The 21091-nt window shown below is 43.4% G+C and overlaps 1 protein-coding gene across 2 annotated transcripts in view; it reads left to right on the plus strand.

The window, feature by feature from the left end:
• Positions 1-20714, plus strand: part of LOC308319078 (hexokinase-1-like) — a 35590-nt gene extending 14876 nt beyond the window's left edge. For both annotated transcript variants that reach the window (XM_080768919.1, XM_080768918.1), the window contains exons 3-21: positions 2063-2211; positions 3422-3541; positions 3952-4047; positions 4649-4748; positions 5139-5322; positions 5567-5722; positions 6256-6343; positions 6507-6652; positions 7939-8131; positions 8275-8386; positions 10394-10542; positions 11714-11833; positions 12782-12877; positions 13054-13153; positions 14129-14312; positions 14904-15059; positions 15242-15329; positions 17720-17865; positions 18412-20714. In XM_080768919.1, the coding sequence (XP_080625045.1) occupies positions 2063-2211; positions 3422-3541; positions 3952-4047; positions 4649-4748; positions 5139-5322; positions 5567-5722; positions 6256-6343; positions 6507-6652; positions 7939-8131; positions 8275-8386; positions 10394-10542; positions 11714-11833; positions 12782-12877; positions 13054-13153; positions 14129-14312; positions 14904-15059; positions 15242-15329; positions 17720-17865; positions 18412-18574 (2546 nt within the window). In that variant the 3' untranslated portion in view covers positions 18575-20714. The remainder of the gene's footprint in view (positions 1-2062; positions 2212-3421; positions 3542-3951; positions 4048-4648; positions 4749-5138; positions 5323-5566; positions 5723-6255; positions 6344-6506; positions 6653-7938; positions 8132-8274; positions 8387-10393; positions 10543-11713; positions 11834-12781; positions 12878-13053; positions 13154-14128; positions 14313-14903; positions 15060-15241; positions 15330-17719; positions 17866-18411) is intronic.
• Positions 20715-21091: the final 377 nt, after the last annotated feature.

A 21091-nucleotide genomic window follows, 5' to 3' on the forward strand; every position in this document is an offset into this window, starting at 1 on the left:
CATTCCTCCTTGATAAGTAATGTTAAAGTTAGCGTGCTCTAACTTGACAAAATATGCCTGGCCTTGATGTGTTCCCTCCTGCTGACGCAAAGCATATCTAAAAAGATAGAAAATGCATAACATCATCAATCAAGGCATCAACATTATAGCATGGTTATTCCTGCGCTCTACATTGCATCGTTTGTCATTTGGGTATTGCAATGATAAAGTGTCAAATGGTGTCTGAGTCTTGTTTAGTTTAGTTGGTTTTTTTTAAGCGTACAGTATACTCAGTCTCAACAATATTTTGGCCTACTGTCATAGACAGTAGACCAGTGGTTCTCCACCAGTGGTCCGGGGACCACAAGTGGTCCTTGAGGGCGTTCCAGGTGGTCCCCAGCTAAATGATGGAAAGTAGATAAATGGATGTACTCTTGTGAGTATAAAATGACTACAAAATATTCTTTAGTTTTGGGTCTGAGAGGGGGGGGGGGGGGTGCGGGACAGGGGATGTAGGCTGGGGGGCTGGGGATGTAGGGTTTAAGTTGTTAAACAAGGTGTTGTTTTTTATAAACTTGTAGTGACATCATTGGCTATAGGCTTGGCATTGATACAGTATGTGATGTGATGAGGATAAATGACCAGAAGCCACTATAGTGACATTTTAACTATCATATCTGTCACCATGCTCTTATCAAGAGTTGATATGGTATTATTGAGTTCTTGCCAGTGAGTTGTGATAAGGAATGCATGCAGTGATTGGACCGATAAGAAGCAGTAAAGTGCTTCCTTTGCATCAGTGTTGGTCTCTCCAGGCGATATACTGTACAGCATTTACACTTATTCTTGCACTCACACTTGAAAGATGCGAGTACCGTGATTGTTGTACTGTAATAGACTTCCAGGTGTGGTTAGAATATTCACTATTATGCCTTCCCTGTGTATTGTTGGTTTCTTCCTGAAAGCCTTCGAGTCAAAAGGCCCAAACGAAATTGGTATAAATATAATAAATATAAATATAATATTCTCCACGGTTTGCCGACTTGTCTTGAGAAGTCGGCAAAAAGGGTAAATCCGCCGAGTGTTCTTGTTACCACGAAGTTCACCCCGTTTTTGTGACATCATAACCCTAAACATGTTTATGGGGGGGGGGGGGTATCACGGCACTCCATCTTTAACAAATAAGCAGGAAGTTAATCTCATTCAGCAACATGACAGGGTCACACACACACACACACACACACACACACACACACACACGCACACACGCGTGCACACACACACACACACACACACACACACACACACACACACACACACACACACACGCACACACTTATAGCACTTCTGTTTCAGAACTGAGATGTCCCTGACCCTGAGGCAAGAAAGACAAATGCGAGCTTTCACTCAACACTCCCTATACTTTGGTTCATAGACCGCACCTTGTTGTGACAACATTTATGTTCAACAGAATGTTTTGAGAGCTGTGTGGTTTTGGCTGGATTATAGCAGATATTCTCCTCTCTCCCTGGTTAGCCACATAAGCCCCATATTATACTTTGTCGTACGACAGCTTTACTCAATGAAAATAGCTGATTTATATATAAGATATTTTTCACCTATAACGACATGCCAGGAGTGCCGGTCGAGAGGTGTTAAACCCCCCCAAACACAAAATGACTGCAAGCTGTAATATCTGTGTCTTTTTACCAGTTTGTGGGGAAAAGAGACTGTGATATATAATTATGCCAGTAACTTAAGGATTTTGATCATGAAATCACCACTTTTTTGTCCCCATAAATACCCCCACCCCTCTCTCTCCACCACAGAGTCCACCCCGAAAATGGGAGGTCGGGGTTCAATCGAGTCGGCCGAGTCATACCAAAGACTGTAAAAATGGGACCTAATGCCTCCCTGCTTGGCACTCAGCATCAAGGGTTGGATTGGGGGGGTCAAATCAACTAATCAAAATAATAGAAAAGGCCAGCAGTGCCTTCAGGATTCTAACCCTTTTTTTTTATTTTTTTTAATATTATTATAGGATTCTAACCCTAACCCCCCCCCTCTCTCTCTCTCTCCACAGAGAAGGGAGACTTCATAGCGTTGGATTTGGGCGGCAGTGCCTTCAGGATTCTTCGCGTCCGAGTGAGCCACGAGAAGAAACAAACCGTGCAGATGGACAGTCAGGTCTACGAGACGCCTGAAGATATCATGTGTGGCACTGGTTCAAGAGTAGGTAGAATGACACAGTAATGTGCGTGCGCGCACACACAAGCACACACACACACACACACACACACACACACACACACACACACACACACACACACACACACACACACACACACAGGTGCAAGAGTAGGTACAATGACACAGAAACGTGCATGCATGTGCACACAAACACACACTAGGCATGGGACGATATGAACATTTAATATAACGATTATGCTGGTCAAAATAATTGGCTATAATACATTTAGTAAAGAAACTACTTTTTTGTACAGATTCAGGCTCACCCAGCAGGTAATCCCAATGAGAGAATAAAAACAACAGACGCACAGTACAATAACATGTTTTGTTTTCAGATCACACATACAGAAGTACAGCAGAATTAATGCTAAAATAAAATCAAACAATAAGGTAATACAAAATAAATTGTCAGAAGGAAGCTGAGCAAATGTGAGTTTTACTGTTATGTACCGCCGGTACACAACATGTAAGAGTAAAGAACGCCCCTGATTATAAGGTCCCCTTGTACAAATAAAGGATAAATAAAGCAAATGCGTTTTGTGGCCATAGCTGGGTGGGAAGAAAGGACGTCTGCGAAGGTCACCGGTTCGCCTGTCAAAGTGTCCTTAAAACAAGACCCAAAACCCACTAACGGCTCCGTCCCAAGCTCTCATCATGACCATCTGAGTAGCCATCAGCTGGGTGAAGCTGAAACTGAACTGATCCATAAAGGCTGTCTACTACTACTGTGCTACTTTTGAACACATTGTAGAAAGAAAACAAAATGTGAGTGACGGCTTTTTCAATTCCCCCGTGAATCTGATACTCACGATTATCCTGATAATGGAAATTCGCCACATTAAAGTGATCTTGAGACTCTTATATCCTCCCATCCCTATTCCCTATACACAATTACACATGCACATTGGTATTTGTCTCATTGAGCCAAATTATGACAGGCAATTCCTGTGAGTGGGGAGTGTTGGCTGATGAATATCAACATCCTAATACATCCTGATACTGGGGGGTCAAATTATCACTTTGTTTGAAAGATCATCTTCAGTTACAAAATGCATGTTTTGGGTTGATTAAATGACAATCACGGGACATAGTGGATCTTCACTTCCTGATTCTAGGTTTCCGAGTGAAGCGGCTTTCAGAATAAGATGAGTTAATAACTACTGCAACCCTCCTCCTCTTCCATATGTCCCAGCTGTTCGACCATGTGGCAGAGTGTCTTGGAGACTTCATGGACAAACAGAACATCAAAGACAAGAAACTCCCCGTCGGATTCACCTTCTCCTTCCCCGTTCGGCAGACCAAACTAGACGAGGTAAGAATCCTTCCCCTACCGGCAGACCAAACTAGACTATGTACGTAGGGTCAAACCAGAGTAATCTAGTAAGAGAGTGGAGACACGCTTTGATCTCACCGCAAAGCGGGGTGCTATGGGCTATAGTTCCAAACATTGGAACTATTCCATTGTAACATTCCATTGTTACAATGGGAGTCAACGCAGCAGTGTCGCCACTCTCTTACTATATTACTCTGGGTCAAACAAGACAAGACACTAAGACAGACGAGCTAAAATGTAAACTTGGCTTGCACTTTGTTTGCCATGGAGTAAATTAGTTTCTTATGTGCAGTTCTTTAATATACTGCTTTCTGATGTATGGGTTATGCTTTTTGGACTGTAAGACTGTAACAAACAACACCCCTTCTGTCTCCCCCCTCTGTCCTTAGGGAACCCTGCTAACATGGACCAAGCGTTTTAAGGCCAGTGGAGTGGAGGGACTGGACGTGGTGACGCTGCTCAACAAGGCCATTAAGAAACGCGGAGTGAGTCTTCAATCTTCATACATGACACCATTTGGTCACCTGTCATTTTCTGTTGCCCACAGACAGGTCCTCAAAGATCTAAATGAATAACCTTATGGAGTGGCAATATCAAGGCAATTCAATGTAGTTCAAAAGAATTACGCAAAGGAAACACTACAATAAAAGGACTTTTGAATTCATTAAAACTAAAATAAAATGAGAAAAGAGGTATCTGTGACAGTTATTTTGGATGTAGCCTATCCTGTGTGATTTATAGTCTAGAGGTGCCGGCACCAAAAAAGCGGTGGATCCTATTGGTTCAGAGATCTGAGTGTCCGCCCCCCTCTTCCCGTCCCTGTAGAAAACAGCTGAGAACACTGACCTCACCAAATTTGGTGTGACGCGCTATTGGTTAGCGAAATACAAGTTGACTCCCACTTTCTGTGCCAGATTTTCCAATGGGTTTCCTCAGGCTTTTCGTTTTTGAGCCGAATATATGAACGAAAATAAAAGTCTGGGTTCAGAGGCTATTTTGTGAACAGAATTAGAAATGTCATATTTGTGTTTTACTTTGTGGTGTATGTGGGGCTTGTGTGTTTACATGTACACGTGTGTCCTGCAGGACTACGAGGCTGATATCATGGCAGTAGTGAACGACACAGTGGGAACCATGATGACCTGTGGCTTCGATGACCAGCGCTGTGAAGTCGGCATCATCATCGGTACTTGAATATACCAGTCATACTTACTCTCTGAGCAACCAAGACATCTCATTCCACAAGTATTTAAGTGATTATAAGACCTTAAAGAACGTTATAGCTGAAATTGTCTATAGGACAATTACTTTTTTTGACCAATCACCAAGTCTCCTGCCCTGGGAATGCACCTTTCCGTGGGTGCTACTTCCTGTACATCCACTTTCAGTGGCTGTTCTTACCCAGCATACATACTATCAGTGGTGGAAAAAGTACTTCACGTGATTTAAATTGTCACCAGTTTGAATAGATTTTAATCGATATACCATATACCGTTACATGGCTAACAGGTACGCATTCAATAATCTCAACTGTTTGTCAGCCCATCATTCTTTCTTTCTTTCTTTCTTTCTACAGGTACGGGTACCAATGCGTGCTACATGGAGGAGCTCCGTCACATCCACACAGTGGAGGGGGACGAGGGCAGGATGTGTGTGAACACAGAGTGGGGGGCGTTCGGAGACGACGGCAGGCTGGAAGACCTCAGGACAGAGTACGACAGAGAGATAGACCGGGGATCGCTCAACCCAGGAAAACAACTGTATGTACAGTAATATACGTCTGTCTGTCTGTCTTTCTTCTCAGTGCAAGGAAAAGGAAAATGGTATATATCCTAAGCAGAGATAGACATGGTTTTCTCAAATCCTTCCTCACATGTGTAGGAACAACCAAAGGACAAAGCCTAAATTAACTATATCTACTAATGAAAAGCTCACCATGGATGATAAACTCAAAGGTTTCTGAGGCTCTCTCTCTCTCTCTCTCTCTCACTTTGTCTGTTGTAGTTTTGAGAAGATGGTCAGTGGCATGTACATGGGAGAGCTGGTTCGCCTCATCCTGGTCAAAATGGCTAAAGAAGGCATGTTGTTCGAGGGAAGGATCACGCCGGAGCTGCTCACCAAAGGGAAAATTGAGACCAAGCATGTCTCAGCCATAGAGAAGTAAGTTCATCCTCTTCATTCAAGTTGAGCTCATTTGCACATTAATGTACAATAGTAAGACCCTGGAGACTATTAATAGAGTAACTGTTGTAACTGTCTCTTACACCCATACTGTATATGGAGATCTGTCTGTCTGTCTGTCTGTCTGTCTGTCTGTCTGTCTGTCTGTCTGTCTGTCTGTCTGTCTGTCTGTCTGTCTGTCTGTAAATGGCCCTCGTCGTCATTGACCAGGCCTTTTCAAGAAATGAGGCAAATAAAAAAAATAAAAAAAATCATTTTGAAAGAGTTTCTCAGAGTCATCCAACCACACAAATTCATCATTTGGATCCGCCTTATTAAAAAGTCTCTGCCTGATAGAGTTGTAGAATGGTCAATAATAACAACATTTCCTTTAGGTCACACAAACTACATATCTATCCTCCTCAACCGTGTCTGCATATGTACCCGTCTCAATATGTATCTACAGTATCTGTACTAGCATTTTGCCTCCGTCACTCCATCTCTGTCTCTTTCTCTCTCCCTCTGTCCTTTAGGAGTAAAGAGGGCTTGGCTAGGACCAAAGAGATTCTGATGAACCTTGGCGTAGAGCCCTCGGCTGACGACTGCGTAGCCGTGCAACATGTATGCATCGATTCATTTCAAATTAATTCAATGTTCATTTTGTGGCAAATCACAAGTTGCCACACTTTACACATTTGGTGAGAGAGAAACACAAGTAGATGTTGAGTGTTAAGTCATGTCATTATTACGTTTTAGACTTGTCTCTCCTCTCCTCCTGTTCCAGGTGTGTGCTGTTGTGTCTTGCCGCTCTGCCAACCTGATAGGTGCCACCCTGGGTGCCATCCTGATGAGGCTGAAGGACAATAAAGGACCAGGGAGGCTCCGAACTACTGTGGGCATCGATGGATCACTCTACAAGATGCACCCACAGTGAGTTGCAATTCCAAATATAAGACACAAAACTCAGTGAGTGTTACACTCTCCTGGCTGTAGTCTTACACCCTCCCAGGACCCCTAAACCTAGCTCAGTGGCCTTGTGGTTAGAATGTCTGCCCTAGGACTGGGAGGTCGGGGTTAGATCCCCAGCCGGGTCATACCAAAGACTTTGAAAAATGGGACCCAGTGCCTCCCTGCTTGGCACTCAGCATTGGGGTAAGGCCCTGTGACATACTGTACTAGTGTCATGTCTAGGGGGTGTACTTGTACATAAAGCTGCCTCACGCTACAGAAACAGGAGATGGGCTCCTTCCTGCCCTATATGGACCTCATGGCTCGGCAAGGCTTACTTAGGACCCTAACCCTAGCATTGAATAAATGGGATAGTAAACTAAAAACTTTAAATGGAAAATACATTTCTTTTATATAATGTATTACAATCCCACGGCGGGTACTTGAGTTTTCAGCTTTACCCAGCTGAGTCCTGCCTACAGAGGAGCGTGGAGATGGGGAGCAGTTAGGGTGTGTCACTCCCTCCATGAACGAGTCAGTCGTTTCTGTTTACTGATGATTTTATTGAGCTCTCACTCTCTCAATAGACCAACGTCAAAACTGATGAACACAGTACACAATGAATAAACAACGATCAGTACATGAACAAACTTAAGCACATAAACATAACGAACATGACAATATAATGCATACATGAAAACATGGATTTACCTCACTGGCTGCATAAGGGGAATGAAGGGAATGGAATGACAGGAAACCCATATGAACAACAACAAACGTCAAACTGTAACAAAAACAAATCGCATCAATTAAACTCATATACAAATCAAACAGACACCTTAAATGTTGACAAAGAACGTAAAACATTGGTTCAGAAACAAACAAACAAACCTTGGTTAATGACACGCTTCTCTCAAACAATTCATGTCCTTCCGTCTACACGGAGGCTTGACAAACAATGTTGCGAGCCATCGCTCAACACCAAATAAGGACATGGCACCGGACGTGACGCAATTCCAAATTACCTTTCCCAATATAATGTGAAATAAAACAAAATAATGACAGAAACATATTTCTGGCAGCCAAAGGGTGGTTATTATGTGTCTTGCTCAAGTCATGGACACCTCGACACATTGCTGAGAGCTGGAATCGTACGAACGCCCGGAGTCCTAGGCGGGCTCGCTAACCGCTCAGCTATTAAAAGTTGTTAGAAAGTAACTAGGAAAGTGGACTAGTAGTCTTTAAATCTCTCTCTTTTCTCTTTTTAGATATGCTCGTCGTCTCCATAAAGTGGTGCGTCGTCTGGTCCCGGACTCGGACGTCAGATTCCTCCTGTCGGAGAGTGGCAGTGGGAAAGGCGCCGCCATGGTGACGGCCGTGGCCTACCGACTCGCTGACCAATCACGGCAAATCACTGAGACGCTGTCGGAGTTCCGACTGACCGTCGATCAGCTGCTGGAGGTGAGGGCTCAAAGACACACGCACATGCGTGCGTGCACACACACACACAGCAATACAGAGAGACAGATGGAGTGTGTGCTTTTGTGTCTGTATGCTGTGTGAGTTTTGTAATAACCAGAAGAGATGCTATATTTCTTCTTTAGGTAAAGAAGCGTATGAGAACAGAGATCCAGAATGGCCTGTCTAAGAGCACTCAGGACATTGCGACTGTAAAGATGTTGCCAACCTACGTACGAATGACGCCAGATGGCTCAGGTGACATGCTACTTACTATACATAACACACACACACACACACACACACACACACACACACACACACACACACACACACACACTGGAAGACCATAAGGAAACAATAGCTAGGAATATAGCTAGGGGTGGTGTCAGAGGCATGCAGTAAAATCATGTGTTAATTCAACTCGGAGAGTGTACAAAATGGATAAGCTAACTTTGAGGATTTTATCATGTGTGCAGTGTATTCCACAAAGTGAAAACAGAACCCCTGTCTGGTAAATGGTGCATACCACTCAATGGTGCACACCACTCCAACGACTTGGCCGTGTGTCCCTAATGTATGTCCGTTTGGAGTAGGATCAGCTGCAAGACCGCTGGGTGACCTACCTTCAAGTGGCGCTGTTGAGCTTCACACTGCACTATAACTATTACAATATAGTACAGTACAGGAGTACAATACTACTGTAGTACTGAACACCGTACGGTACAGTACAGACTACAGTACAGTAACTATCACACAATACAAGTAAAGTGGGTGTGATTTATTAATTAATTAATTTATTTATTTATTACATCCAGATAAACTCCAATGTCTTTTTCTAAATGTTTCTGCATGATGTTTTGAAGGTGTTTAACAGTGAGCGTAGCCTCAGCCTGTTTTGGTTGGTAACTGGAACATTTAGATGTTTCTCCAAAACTTTACTATTCTTTTTATATTTTTTATTTTACACACATTCACATGAAATGTAAGTACCGGTAGTATTGTATTGTATAGTATTTTTTTGATATATTTGTTATTCATCTGCTGTGGCTGTTTGACATGCCGGTTATCAAATTCCGTTGTAGTAATAGTGAAAGTAGTGACTCACCCTAATCATGCTGCTTATAGTTTGCACATGAGCGTGTATACTTGTCTGTATATGCATGCGACATGTGTGCGTGCGTGCGTGCGAGTGAGCGAGAGAGAGAGAGAGAGGCTCAGACCACTCCCCATCAGATTAGCAGCTCTCATCAGGTGATTATGGGCATAAGCCAATCAGGTTACAGATTCATTGTTTCATCTCCCTGTGATGAACAATTGTCAGCCACCCCAACCCCTGGGGTTAAATCTAGGGACATGTGACAGTACATGTACAATCTTTTGTCCAAAAACAAGAACATAAAGATGCAATCAAATGTGCAGAGAACAGAAAAGAAACCCCAATGTCAGATTAATCATTGTGATAACGATAACTTTAAGCAAGGCAAAAATAAATGTTTAAAACATCTACTGATGGAGCCATTCTCAGATTGACTGGCAGGGACTTCCAGAGTGTGGGCCAAACAAACTAAAAGTTGCATGTCTCTTACCATTAATAATAATAATAACAATAACAATAACAATAATAATAACAATACATTATAACAATAATAATGGTAATAATAATCATTGTAATAATAATAGTAATAATAATACAAATAAACTTTCTTATAGAGCACCTTTCATGACATAAAAATGCAGCGCGAAGTGCTTTACAGAACAAATAAAGACAAGCAAAAACTTGAAACAACATTAAAATACAAGCAAAAATCAATAATAGCGTAAAATAGCAGTGAAATCAGAAACACAGTGAGTACATGGATAGCAACAGAGAGATAAAAACTAGAGTTGCACGATTACCGATTATATTTTTATGGCCGATTCCAATTATGCTACCGATTAATCGTGCATCCCTAATAAAAACTCAGCCAAAGGCGAGGGTGGAAACAGTAGGACTTGAGCAGTAGGTTCTTTCAAAATGGCGAAATGCCATCAAACATTCAGTGCCAGAGGAACTCAGTGGCCTACTATAGGTTCATGCCCTTTGATCGTGACTGATATGTATTTTGGTGCATATAGCATTAAGTGATTCATACAAATTTAAAATGATCTTAAAATCTATTCTAGAAGTGACAACAGGTAAGTGCCGGGATCTTAGGACCGATGTGTTGATGTGTGCTCTGTTCTTATAGTCCTCGCTTGTGTTGTGTGTGTGTGCGTTTCCAGAGAACGGTGACTTCCTGGCGCTGGATCTTGGCGGGACCAACTTCAGAGTTCTGTTGGTGAAGATCCGCTCTGGGAAGAAAAGAACAGTGGAGATGCACAACAAGATCTACGCCATTCCTATGGAAGTGATGCAAGGAACAGGAGAGGAGGTGAGATATGAGACCACATTTTGAGACGGAAATTGAGTGAACAGAAAGTATATTTTTTATTTGACGTTTGTAAACTTGCTGATGCTGTATATTGTTGCTGTCGGGAGGAAATCAGCTAACTCCATTTTATTATTAATATTATTATTATTATTTATATATTTATTTGCATAAATCAGTGCTATTGAACACCATTTACTGTTAAAAAAAAGTGAGATTTGAAAGAAAGAAAGAAAGAAATACAAAAACTTATATTGAACCAATGAAAAGTAGTAAAAAGCTCTTCGGACAAAACCTCTGAACTCCATTGGACCCTCAAACTGTCTGCTAAAACTCCTAACTATCACCTCTCCCCCTCTCATGCAAGTCATTGACTATCACTGTATGTACAGTCAAGTCACAACACCAACTTTGAGGTGGCAGTATTGCTTTTTTTTTTAAATACAAGGTTTTCGTCATTTCCAGAAAAACTAATATTTTTCATTTCCTAATTTATTTTAATTTTTAATTTCCTGAAAAATGAACATTTTGGAGTTAGGTTGTTTCTTCCCGACAGCAGAGATATTTGACATTTGTAAACTTGCTGATGGTGTGTATTAGCATGTGTTTAAGTAGTTAAAAGATAGATTTGAACTTAACCCCTGGCCTGGCTGAGGCTGATCCGTCTGATCACCTTTAGTCCTCTCGTCCCCTCTGTGACCTCCCGTCCGTTTCTGTCTCTTGTGACATACAGTACAGTATGGGATAATGTAGCAAGACATTCCTGCTAAGGTTTATCTTAGGTTTGCCTTGCAAGTTGCAGCCCCAACAGATTTTCACTCCATTATCACATGAACACTAGTTCCACATTTGTTACTAAAAAGCTTGGTAATTCAAGTCCCTTCATCAGCTGGGAAATCTTGCTGGTAGAAATATTTCCTTGTACAGAATTATCACATTTCTCTCTCACTCTCACTCTTTCTGCTCTCTCTCTCTCTCTCTCTTTCTCTCTCTCTCTCTCCACTCTAAAGGGGCTTTATTGTCATAGGTTTACATGGCCAAAGTGTTAATCTGAGAAACAAAACAATCAAGAATAAGAAATTCATATACAATTTAAATAAACAGAGCTGTGTCACGCTGCAATTTTGCAGTCTTACAACCTTTTTTTGTTTGTTTTGTTTGTTTTTGCTCTTAGTTGTTTGACCACATAGTCCAGTGCATCAGTGACTTCCTGGACTACATGGGGATGAAGAGTGCTCGTCTTCCTCTTGGTTTTACTTTCTCCTTCCCCTGCCGACAGACCAGCCTGGATGCTGTGAGTATACTGTGTACACAACGCCTCTGTGTCCTATCAGTATATCTGACAGCAAGTGCTCACTTCCTATGTGATATATTCTCACTGCTTCTTGTCCGATAAAATATCCAATACTGTGTGTGAAGCCCTGACACAACTGTGTCAGGATATAGTGTGCCTAAGTAATACAACATAATAAGACTTATGCTGCGTTCACCCGGGCAGATGCCAAGATGCAAAGATTCACAGCATATTTGTCGCTTTGTATCTGAAGTTGAAGCCAGTTCAACAGTATGTGTAGCTTTGTATCTTTATATTTTAACGTCGGATTTGCTTTGTAGCTTCACGTCGCGGGCTTCCGTTAAAAATAAATGGTAGTCTGTATCGTTGTATATCTGCCCGTGTGAACGCAGCATTACAGTTCGGCCTTTCAAACGGGCAGTGATTTAACGTGCCTATAGTTCATTTTCAATGAGAACTGCAGGTTTTTTTCGGCAGTCGAGGGGCAAGCGTATTTAGCTGGGCGAGGTCCTGTGACATTGTCACGCACTTGCTTGTTTCGTGCACTCACCAGACCTGGATTCTTAGTTTTTTCGCTTGCGTTGCTGCGTTCATCGCTGCCCGTTTGAAAGGACCTTTATGCTGCATTCATACAGCAGGCTGAAAGTCATTTTCAATGGAAGCCAGCATGAGGTTATACACACTGACCCCTGACACCGTGTGTTGAGCTCATGAACCTCAACCTTTTTCTATGCTCCAATGACGCAATGAAGTGTCAATCACTCGTGTTGTTTTTTCAACATATCCACTCTACATATCTGTCCCCACAATTCCTGCTCCATTCATGAAAAAAAAAACTCATCCTTGCCAACGTTAACCGGTTTCGTGTGTGTGTGTGTGTGTGTGTGTGTGTGTGTGTGTGTGTGTGTGTGTGTGTGTGTGTGTGTGTGTGTGCGCGCGTGTGTTTAGGGTATCCTGGTGACATGGACTAAGGGCTTCAAGGCGACAGACTGTGAGGGAGAAGACGTGGTAGGACTCCTGAGAGAGGCCATCAAGAGGAGAGAGGTACGATACACCAGAGGACAGGAGTTTGTTCCCTCGTTTTCTCACATTCTTATGTTCGATAAAACCTTGGCATTGCGTGATAAATAGATGAATTAATCCTGGCGGTCAAACGGTTGATACTGTGTGATACTCAAGGGTACTGTAATGCTGACTGCAGTATGACTTTGTCTCTTTAGGAGTTTGATCTGGATGTGGTTGCTGTCGTAAATGACACCGTGGGAACCTTAATGACCTGTGCCTACGAAGAGCCCACCTGTGAGGTCGGACTCATTGCAGGTGTGCTTTACTTTCCTCTTAAACTGTCTCAGTTTGATGTTGGTTCATGAAAAGGCATCTCAGTCACAACTGGACAACATAATGCCTGTGTTGTCATTGATATCTGTCTGTTTTTGTTCTATTTTCACTTAAATCATTGTATTGTCAATAGGCTCTATGCACACATACTGTACGCCATTTTGGATATAAATCTTCCGACTTCCTGGTGTTACCAATGATATTAATTTAGGTTTATGCTATTGTGCATGTTGGCTCCCTGGAAACATTCTGCTACACCAGTGGGTCTCAAAGTGTCCTTGGTTGGGTTCCAATTCCAGATGGCCCCGTACGGGTGTGTAACTCTGAGAGTGTAAAAATGGAAACAAATGGGCCTGTTTACCGCTAGCTATAGCAACCCAATGCTAATGTATGCCACATTACGACCGTGATCTATCATAAACCATTAAAGACGTAAATATACGTCTTCGGTGGGGAAGCATTGGATTTGATAGGACATAAATATACGTCTTTGACAGGCGATGTGTTAAATTTATATTTGTGTACTTTTATTTATTCAGTTTTATGCAATGTTTGGGATTCAGGTTGGGAACCCCTTTTGGTGTTTTAAGCATTATGTTATACTTCAGCTATTGAAAAATACCAGATCTACAAGCTCATAGAGCGGCACCGAGTGCCGCACTACGAGCTTGTAGATCTGCTATTTTAGAAAAATCATGAAAATGTGGCACAAATCTTGGAATATATATTATTTTTTAACTCAAATCTTTGCTTCTGGGTGATGTCCCTGGAACAACATATTTTCAGATCGTGGTCGGTGGCCAAATACATATATTTCTGGAGGTCCGTGAGAACGACTGACATAGAAACATTTTTCTGAAAACTGCAAAGACATTTGCAGAATTGCCCTCATAGAAAATTGCTGTCAGAGTTTCCACCACTGAGTATATTATGTATCCGTGCCGTGGTGTGGTGCAGGCACTGGCAGCAACGCATGCTACATGGAGGAGATGAGGAACATTGATCTGGTGGAGGGAGACGAGGGCAGGATGTGCATCAACATGGAGTGGGGGGCGTTCGGAGACAACGGCTGTCTGGATGACATCAGGACAGAGTACGACCACGCTGTCGACGACTTCTCCCTGAACCCAGGCAAACAGAGGTTAGACACGCACGCACGCACATACTGGATACAATATAGAACATATGTGAGTGCATTGTAGGGCAAAAGCTTTGTAATTTGTCTCCATTGATCTTGTAAAATGGCAGTAGGGTGGCGGGCCTACATCACAAGGCTTGCCCTAGACCAGGGATTTTCAACAGGTGGTCCGTGGACCACTGGTGGTCCGTGAAGGTATTGCATGTGGTCCCTGACCATGCATTTAGTAATGAAGATTTGTAGATATTTACATTTTTCAGTGGTCCCCAGGTTGATTCTAAGTCAGAGTGGTGGTCCCTCGTTCACAATCAGTTGAAAACCCCTGCCCTAGACAGACAGTAACAATATACAACATTTAATGGAAAACAATCAAGTTGTACTGCAAGTCCATTCACTGAACGTGTCATCGTTATTGAATCGATTAGACCACATGTGATTGATGTTTCTGTTTCTGTTTCTGTTTGTGTGTGTGTGTGTGTGTGTGTGTGTGTGTGTGTGTGTGTGTGTGTGTGTGTGTGTGTGTGTGTGTGTGTGTGTGTGTGTGTGTGTGTGTGTGTGTGTGTGTGTGTGTGTGTGTGTGCGTGTGTGCGACAGATTTGAGAAGATGTGCAGTGGGATGTATCTTGGTGAAATTGTGAGGAACATCCTGATTGATCTGACCAAGAGAGGTTTCCTGTTCCGAGGTCAGATCTCCGAAACGCTGAAGACCAGAGGCATCTTTGAGACAAAGTACCTCTCGCAGATAGAGAGGTAGGACCAGGTCATTGTGCGTGCGTGCCTGTTTACGTGTGTGTGTGCTGCTGTCCCATTGGCTTAGAGGTCGACTAGAGACGAGGCAGCCAATGAGAAAGATAGGTCTCAAGTACAGAAAGTGGGCCCTGGGTGTGTGGCTTACTGTAACTAACTATCTGCATGTGTTTGTCTCCCTCTAGTGACCGCCTGGCTCTACTGCAGGTCAGATCCATTCTGCAGCACCTGGGATTGGACACCACCGCTGATGACAGTATCATAGTCAAACAGGTGAGAGAAAATACAAATACCTGTGATGACAGCTTCCTTGACTCAAATATTTTTGGAAAATGTGTTCAAATCTTTGAATATATATATATTTTTAAAGCAAACTTTTTTTTTAAACTCAAATCTTTGGTTCTGGGGGTCCCTGGAATAACATATTTTGAGATGCGGGTTGGCGGCCAAATACATGCTGTATATTTTTGGGGGTGAAAAGGTTTGAGCAGCACCACTGATATAGAAACATAGGTTTTTCAGAATACTTTTTTTTAATATGGGCCACAGGGGAAATTAACTCCATCCTTTCCATCAATTATCCTTCTTGTCATGACAAAACCAATGCTGCTGCTGCTGCTGTGTATCTGTCTCTGTAGACATAAATGATTGCAAACCAGTTTAAAAGTGAACAGTGTTTAAATCTGCTAAATGTGTGCTATTTCTATCCCTAAAATGGAGGTTTCTTTTCCATATTTAATCAGTGGCAAGTTAAACTACACATGTCAAGTGACTCAGACAATAAGCATATCTGGCTGACCCTTATTTTGGAGTTGTTAAGCAACAAAACCAATATTTGTGAACAAATATATGTAGTAGCACCACACATAGTTATCTCAATGTAAGTGTAGGGAGACCACCTCCAACCAACCACACGTACTTGGTATTAACTTAAGACCTTCTAAATCCTGAGTGGATCGGTGGTTCTCAAACGTTTTCACGTCAATGACCCCCAGGAATTTTCTGGGGAGCGTGCACTCCCCCTGGGGAGCGGAGCGTGCACTCCCCCTGGTGAGCGGAGCGTGCACTCCCCCTGGGGAGCGGAGCGTGCACTCCCCCTGGGGAACGGAGCGTGCACTCCCCCTGGGGAGCGGAGCGTGCACTCCCCCTGGTGAGCGGAGCGTGCACTCCCCCTGGGGAGCGGAGCGTGCACTCCCCCTGGGGAACGGAGCGTGCACTCCCCCTGGGGAACGGAGCGTGCACTCCCCCTGGGGAGCGGAGCGTGCACTCCCCCTGGGGAGCGTGTGTGCACACCCCCTGGGGAGCGGAGCGTGCACTCCCCCTGGGGAGCGGAGCGTGCACTCCCCCTGGGGAGCGGAGCGTGCACTCCCCCTGGGGAGCGGAGCGTGCACTCCCCCTGGGGAGCGGAGCGTGCACTCCCCCTGGGGAGCGGAGCGTGCACTCCCCCTGGGGAGCGTGTGTGCACACCCCCTGGGGAGCGGAGCGTGCACTCCCCCTGGGGAGCGGAGCGTGCACTCCCCCTGGGGAGCGTGTGTGCACACCCCCTGGGGAGCGGAGCGTGCACTCCCCCTGGGGAGCGGAGCGTGCACTCCCCCTGGGGAGCGGAGCGTGCACTCCCCCTGGGGAGCGGAGCGTGCACTCCCCCTGGGGAGCGGAGCGTGCACTCCCCCTGGGGAGCGGAGCGTGCACTCCCCCTGGGGAGCGGAGCGTGCACTCCCCCTGGGGAGCGGAGCGTGCACTCCCCCTGGGGAACGGAGCGTGCACTCCCCCTGGGGAGCGGAGCGTGCACTCCCCCTGGGGAGCGGAGCGTGCACTCCCCCTGGGGAGCGGAGCGTGCACTCCCCCTGGGGAGCGGAGCGTGCACTCCCCCTGGGGAGCGGAGCGTGCACTCCCCCTGGGGAGCGGAGCGTGCACTCCCCCTGGGGAGCGGAGCGTGCACTCCCCCTGGGGAGCGGAGCGTGCACTATATCTGCTGAACCCAATTCCACCTCGCAAAAACAATGCACCTCTGGGTGTTCCCCCGGTACAGCTAAACACCCGCTCAGGGGTGGAAAAAAGTACTCAAATGTTTTACTTAAGTAGGGCACGTACAGACCAGCAGTTTTGTGGTTTTCAGTCTATTGTGACTGAGAAATACAACGCCTTTTTGTGAGCTTCGTCTTGTGACGAGAGCTTGTGTGAGTGGAGCTATTTGTGAGATAACATAACAGCGATGTGATAAACTGTGTAAATGCAGAATCATGTCCTATTATTAAACTGTGTGGTGGAAGTTAACTGCTAAATCTGTAATCCATAAAAAGTAACAGTTTTTTTTTGACCAGTGTGACAAGTGTGTGTTAGAGAAATGTACGTTAATACAATATAACTAACACAACTGCAGTTATTGTAGTACACTGTTTGTCTACCAGCTCTTCGGGATCCTGGATGGCTTATATTATTACCGTATATTTTTGTAAATCTCTATGGGGAATCTCTATGCCCTATTGAGATGTTTATATCCCATGATCAGGCTGTACTGGTTGACAAGTGGTACTGCATGAAGCTCAAAATGCAATATGTCCTCCACCCAAACCTCAGAGAAGAAACTTAGGACATTAAGGTTACAGATTAAAGCTTTGGATCATATGGTATTTTTAAGGTTATTATTAATTTTTTTACTACAGGTATGTGGAGCTGTGTCACGTCGTGCAGCACAGATATGTGGGGCTGGAATGGCGGCTGTGGTCGATAAGATCAGAGAGAACAGAGGGCTGGACCATCTGGACGTCACTGTGGGCGTTGATGGAACACTGTACAAGCTGCACCCACAGTGAGTAGCATTCATTAGCCATTAGTTGCACCCACAGTGCCATCCCTCGCACTGCACTGTGGGAGGGAGTGGTAATTTAACGCTGAGAGTGTACAAATCTATAGTGGTCCATTTGAGCCTATTTGCCTAGTCTCAGTTGTAAAATTCCACATTAACAGTGCATACATAACCATCTCAGTGGCTTTGTGGTTAGAGTGTCCACCCTGAAAGTGGAGGGTTTCAGGTTTCGATCCCCGGCCGGGTCATACCAAAGACTGTAAAAATTAAACCCAATGCCTTCCTGCTTGGCACTCAGCATAAAGGGTTAGATCAACTAAAATGTATTCCCGAGCACGGCTGCAAAATATTCAAAGTCTTGTGTCTGCAAGGCTTAATGTCATCAAGTGGTGGTCCGTGGCTTAAATGCTGAATAAATAATGGACCTTGATATGAAATGAGTTGAAAACCACTGGTTTATAATGTCTCTGTCTGTTGTTGTTTCAAGATGATGTTCCAGACAGTCTCATCACTTTTCTCACCCTGTCTTTTATTCTCTCTCCCCTATAGTTTCTCCAAGGTCATGAATGAGACCGTGAAGGTGCTCGCCCCTCATTGTAATGTCACCTTCCTGCTGTCAGAGGACGGGAGTGGGAAAGGGGCTGCTCTCATTACAGCTGTTGGCTGTCGGATGAGAGAGGAGCTTGCTGCTGCTCAGCTCAACAGTAGTTAAACTACACAGTCTCTGTTGTCTTTCTCTGCTGTGGCCGCATACACCTCCCTGTTCTTTGTAATCTGCTATCCTCCATTGGGTCCACCATTCTCTTCTCTTCTCTTCTCTTCTCTTCTCTTCTCTTCTCCTCTCTTCTCTCTTCTCTCTTCTCTCTCCTCCTCTCCTCTTCCACAATGAAATCGAGCACAGCTTGAAACTGATCACACTCCAATAGCTGCTTCAGTCTGTGTACACATGGCAGAGATGGAGAGAGACTGCTTTGTCCTTGTCCGTGTGACATAATGCAGTCAAGCACTATGTTTTAGATGTAATTTTGCCATTTTAACACAAACCAGCTATAACTTTTAAGATTTTGCAGTTTTTGCACGGTTTGTCTGCATTCACTAAGTTTAAGCACACAGAGATATAACTTGCACATTGAGCAGGTAGAGAACAAACCAAAAAAAAGTAATAATCATGAAGAGCTTACACACTCCTGTAATAATGCTCCCCACCGTAGTTTATCTTCACTAGCCCAAGGATCAAAATGTTGATCCAACTTCTGGGGAGCATTATAGCACTACACATTAAAATCCTCAGTGTTACTGAAAACACTTGCATACCAAACTTGGTGGTATTTATCAGACTATTAATCTGTACAGATGCACTGTATCTCCAATGTCATCATAATATTAATTGCAAATGAAAGGTGGAAACATATTTGGCTGTGCAGTTCTGCTCAACAAGGCATGGAACAATCAAATTAGTAATTAGTTCCTAGCAAAATGTGTAATTGCTGGAGGGGTATTTATCAGCTGCTTTAGACGAGAGTCATTGACAAAGTCTGCTCTGCTGTGTCAGATCATTTGAAAGCAAATAACCAATGAGAATAAAAGGGAATGCTTTTCCTGAAAAGTTTATAATATCTCACCCAGGCATAATACATTATGATTTATACAATTGTGCTATTTATTTTTATTTTTGTACTGGGTGAATGTTACTGTTACTGCAATACTGATGTACAGTATGCAGTTGTAGCCATATGTCTCTCGCCCTGTATCTGTCCTGCACTGGAGGATATACAAAGCTATTCCTCTCGGATATCGAACAATCATTTATCAGCAGGTTGACGAGAGGGACTTCTTCGATAGCGAGATCTGTGCATGTGAAAAGCCATGCATAGTGACCTGCTTGCTGAATGTTAAGATTCAGTGTTACATTAAATCATTTTTACTGCACTACTTTGGTGTACTGTAAAATACTATAGTATATGTCCAAAATCCAAATACCACCTATATTTTACTCTGTAGAATTGATCATTCTTAGCAATCAGAGCCATTTGTATACAGTGTTTGGTTGAACCATATAGCCACATAATATGTAACAATGCCTTCCATAGCATTACTATGTGGTAGCATTCTTAACATCATTCGGCATATATTCAGTTATTTATTGGCGATAATAATTCACAAATTGAAGCTATAACATGCCAGTGAGACGAAACATACTGTATAGCTTCAGTAGTGGAAAGCTTAAAGGGAATAATAACAATTTGACAAAAAATGTAAAGCTCCTCCTATACTTACCCAGTGAGATGCACTCCTTTTGCTGTACCTGACATTTAACACATTCAGATGTTGTGTTTTAATGTCATAATAACAAACACTGTAAAACATGCAACCTCATACATACAGTAAGCTTATATATGCCCGTAAAACGGAAACGACCAGGGGTCAAATTCATGAAAATATGGTAATCAAGTAGCAACAGTACCTCAGATAAAATGTATTTTATCATGTTGTACCCTGTGTTTATTGGAATCTATTCTAGAAGCAGACACTATTTGGTCAAACTTGAAGGTACTGCATACAATTAGAAGAGAAGCGTTATCATTTTGTGAGGTTATTTATGGTTTATGGTAACCACTGATGCAGTGTAGAGATTATTTTAGTTGTTGTTACCTTGGTGATGGTGTTTGACTGTACTGGGTCAAATTCTGGCTATGAATAAAACCTTTTAGCACAGCAAAGATTAAAACTTCTTCTATAGGCTACTAACGATGGTCTCTTTTCCATCCTAGTCACAGTAGTCAGTTTCCCCAACTTGTGTTTCTGTTCACAACTTGTCAATCAATCACTTAATAAAAACAGCTGTGTTTCAATTCTGACATTCTTATTTGGATTTTGTTTGGACCACATCAGAGTGTACAATTATTCATTGTCTAAAATCATTGGGAGTAAAAAGGTAAAGAATTGGGCCATGGCTCAGTGGTCCAGGCACCTTGCCTGGTAATCCAGTCTGGTAGTGTGCCGCGGGTTTGACTCCCGATCCCGACGGCCATTACTGCATGTCTTCCCCCCATCTCTCTCCCCATTTCCTGTCAGCCTACTGTCTTTGCCTCCATAAAATATATAAAATAAAGGCGAAAGCCACAAAAAAAAACATTAAAAAAGGTAAAGAATATTTAAAAGCTTCACTATCCACACAATAATGACTCTCACAATAATGACTCGATAATAATAATTAGGGTTGTCCCGA

This window comes from Protomyctophum bolini (assembly GCF_963924005.1).
Source record: "Protomyctophum bolini genome assembly, chromosome: 1".
Taxonomy (NCBI): Eukaryota; Metazoa; Chordata; class Actinopteri; order Myctophiformes; family Myctophidae; genus Protomyctophum; species Protomyctophum bolini.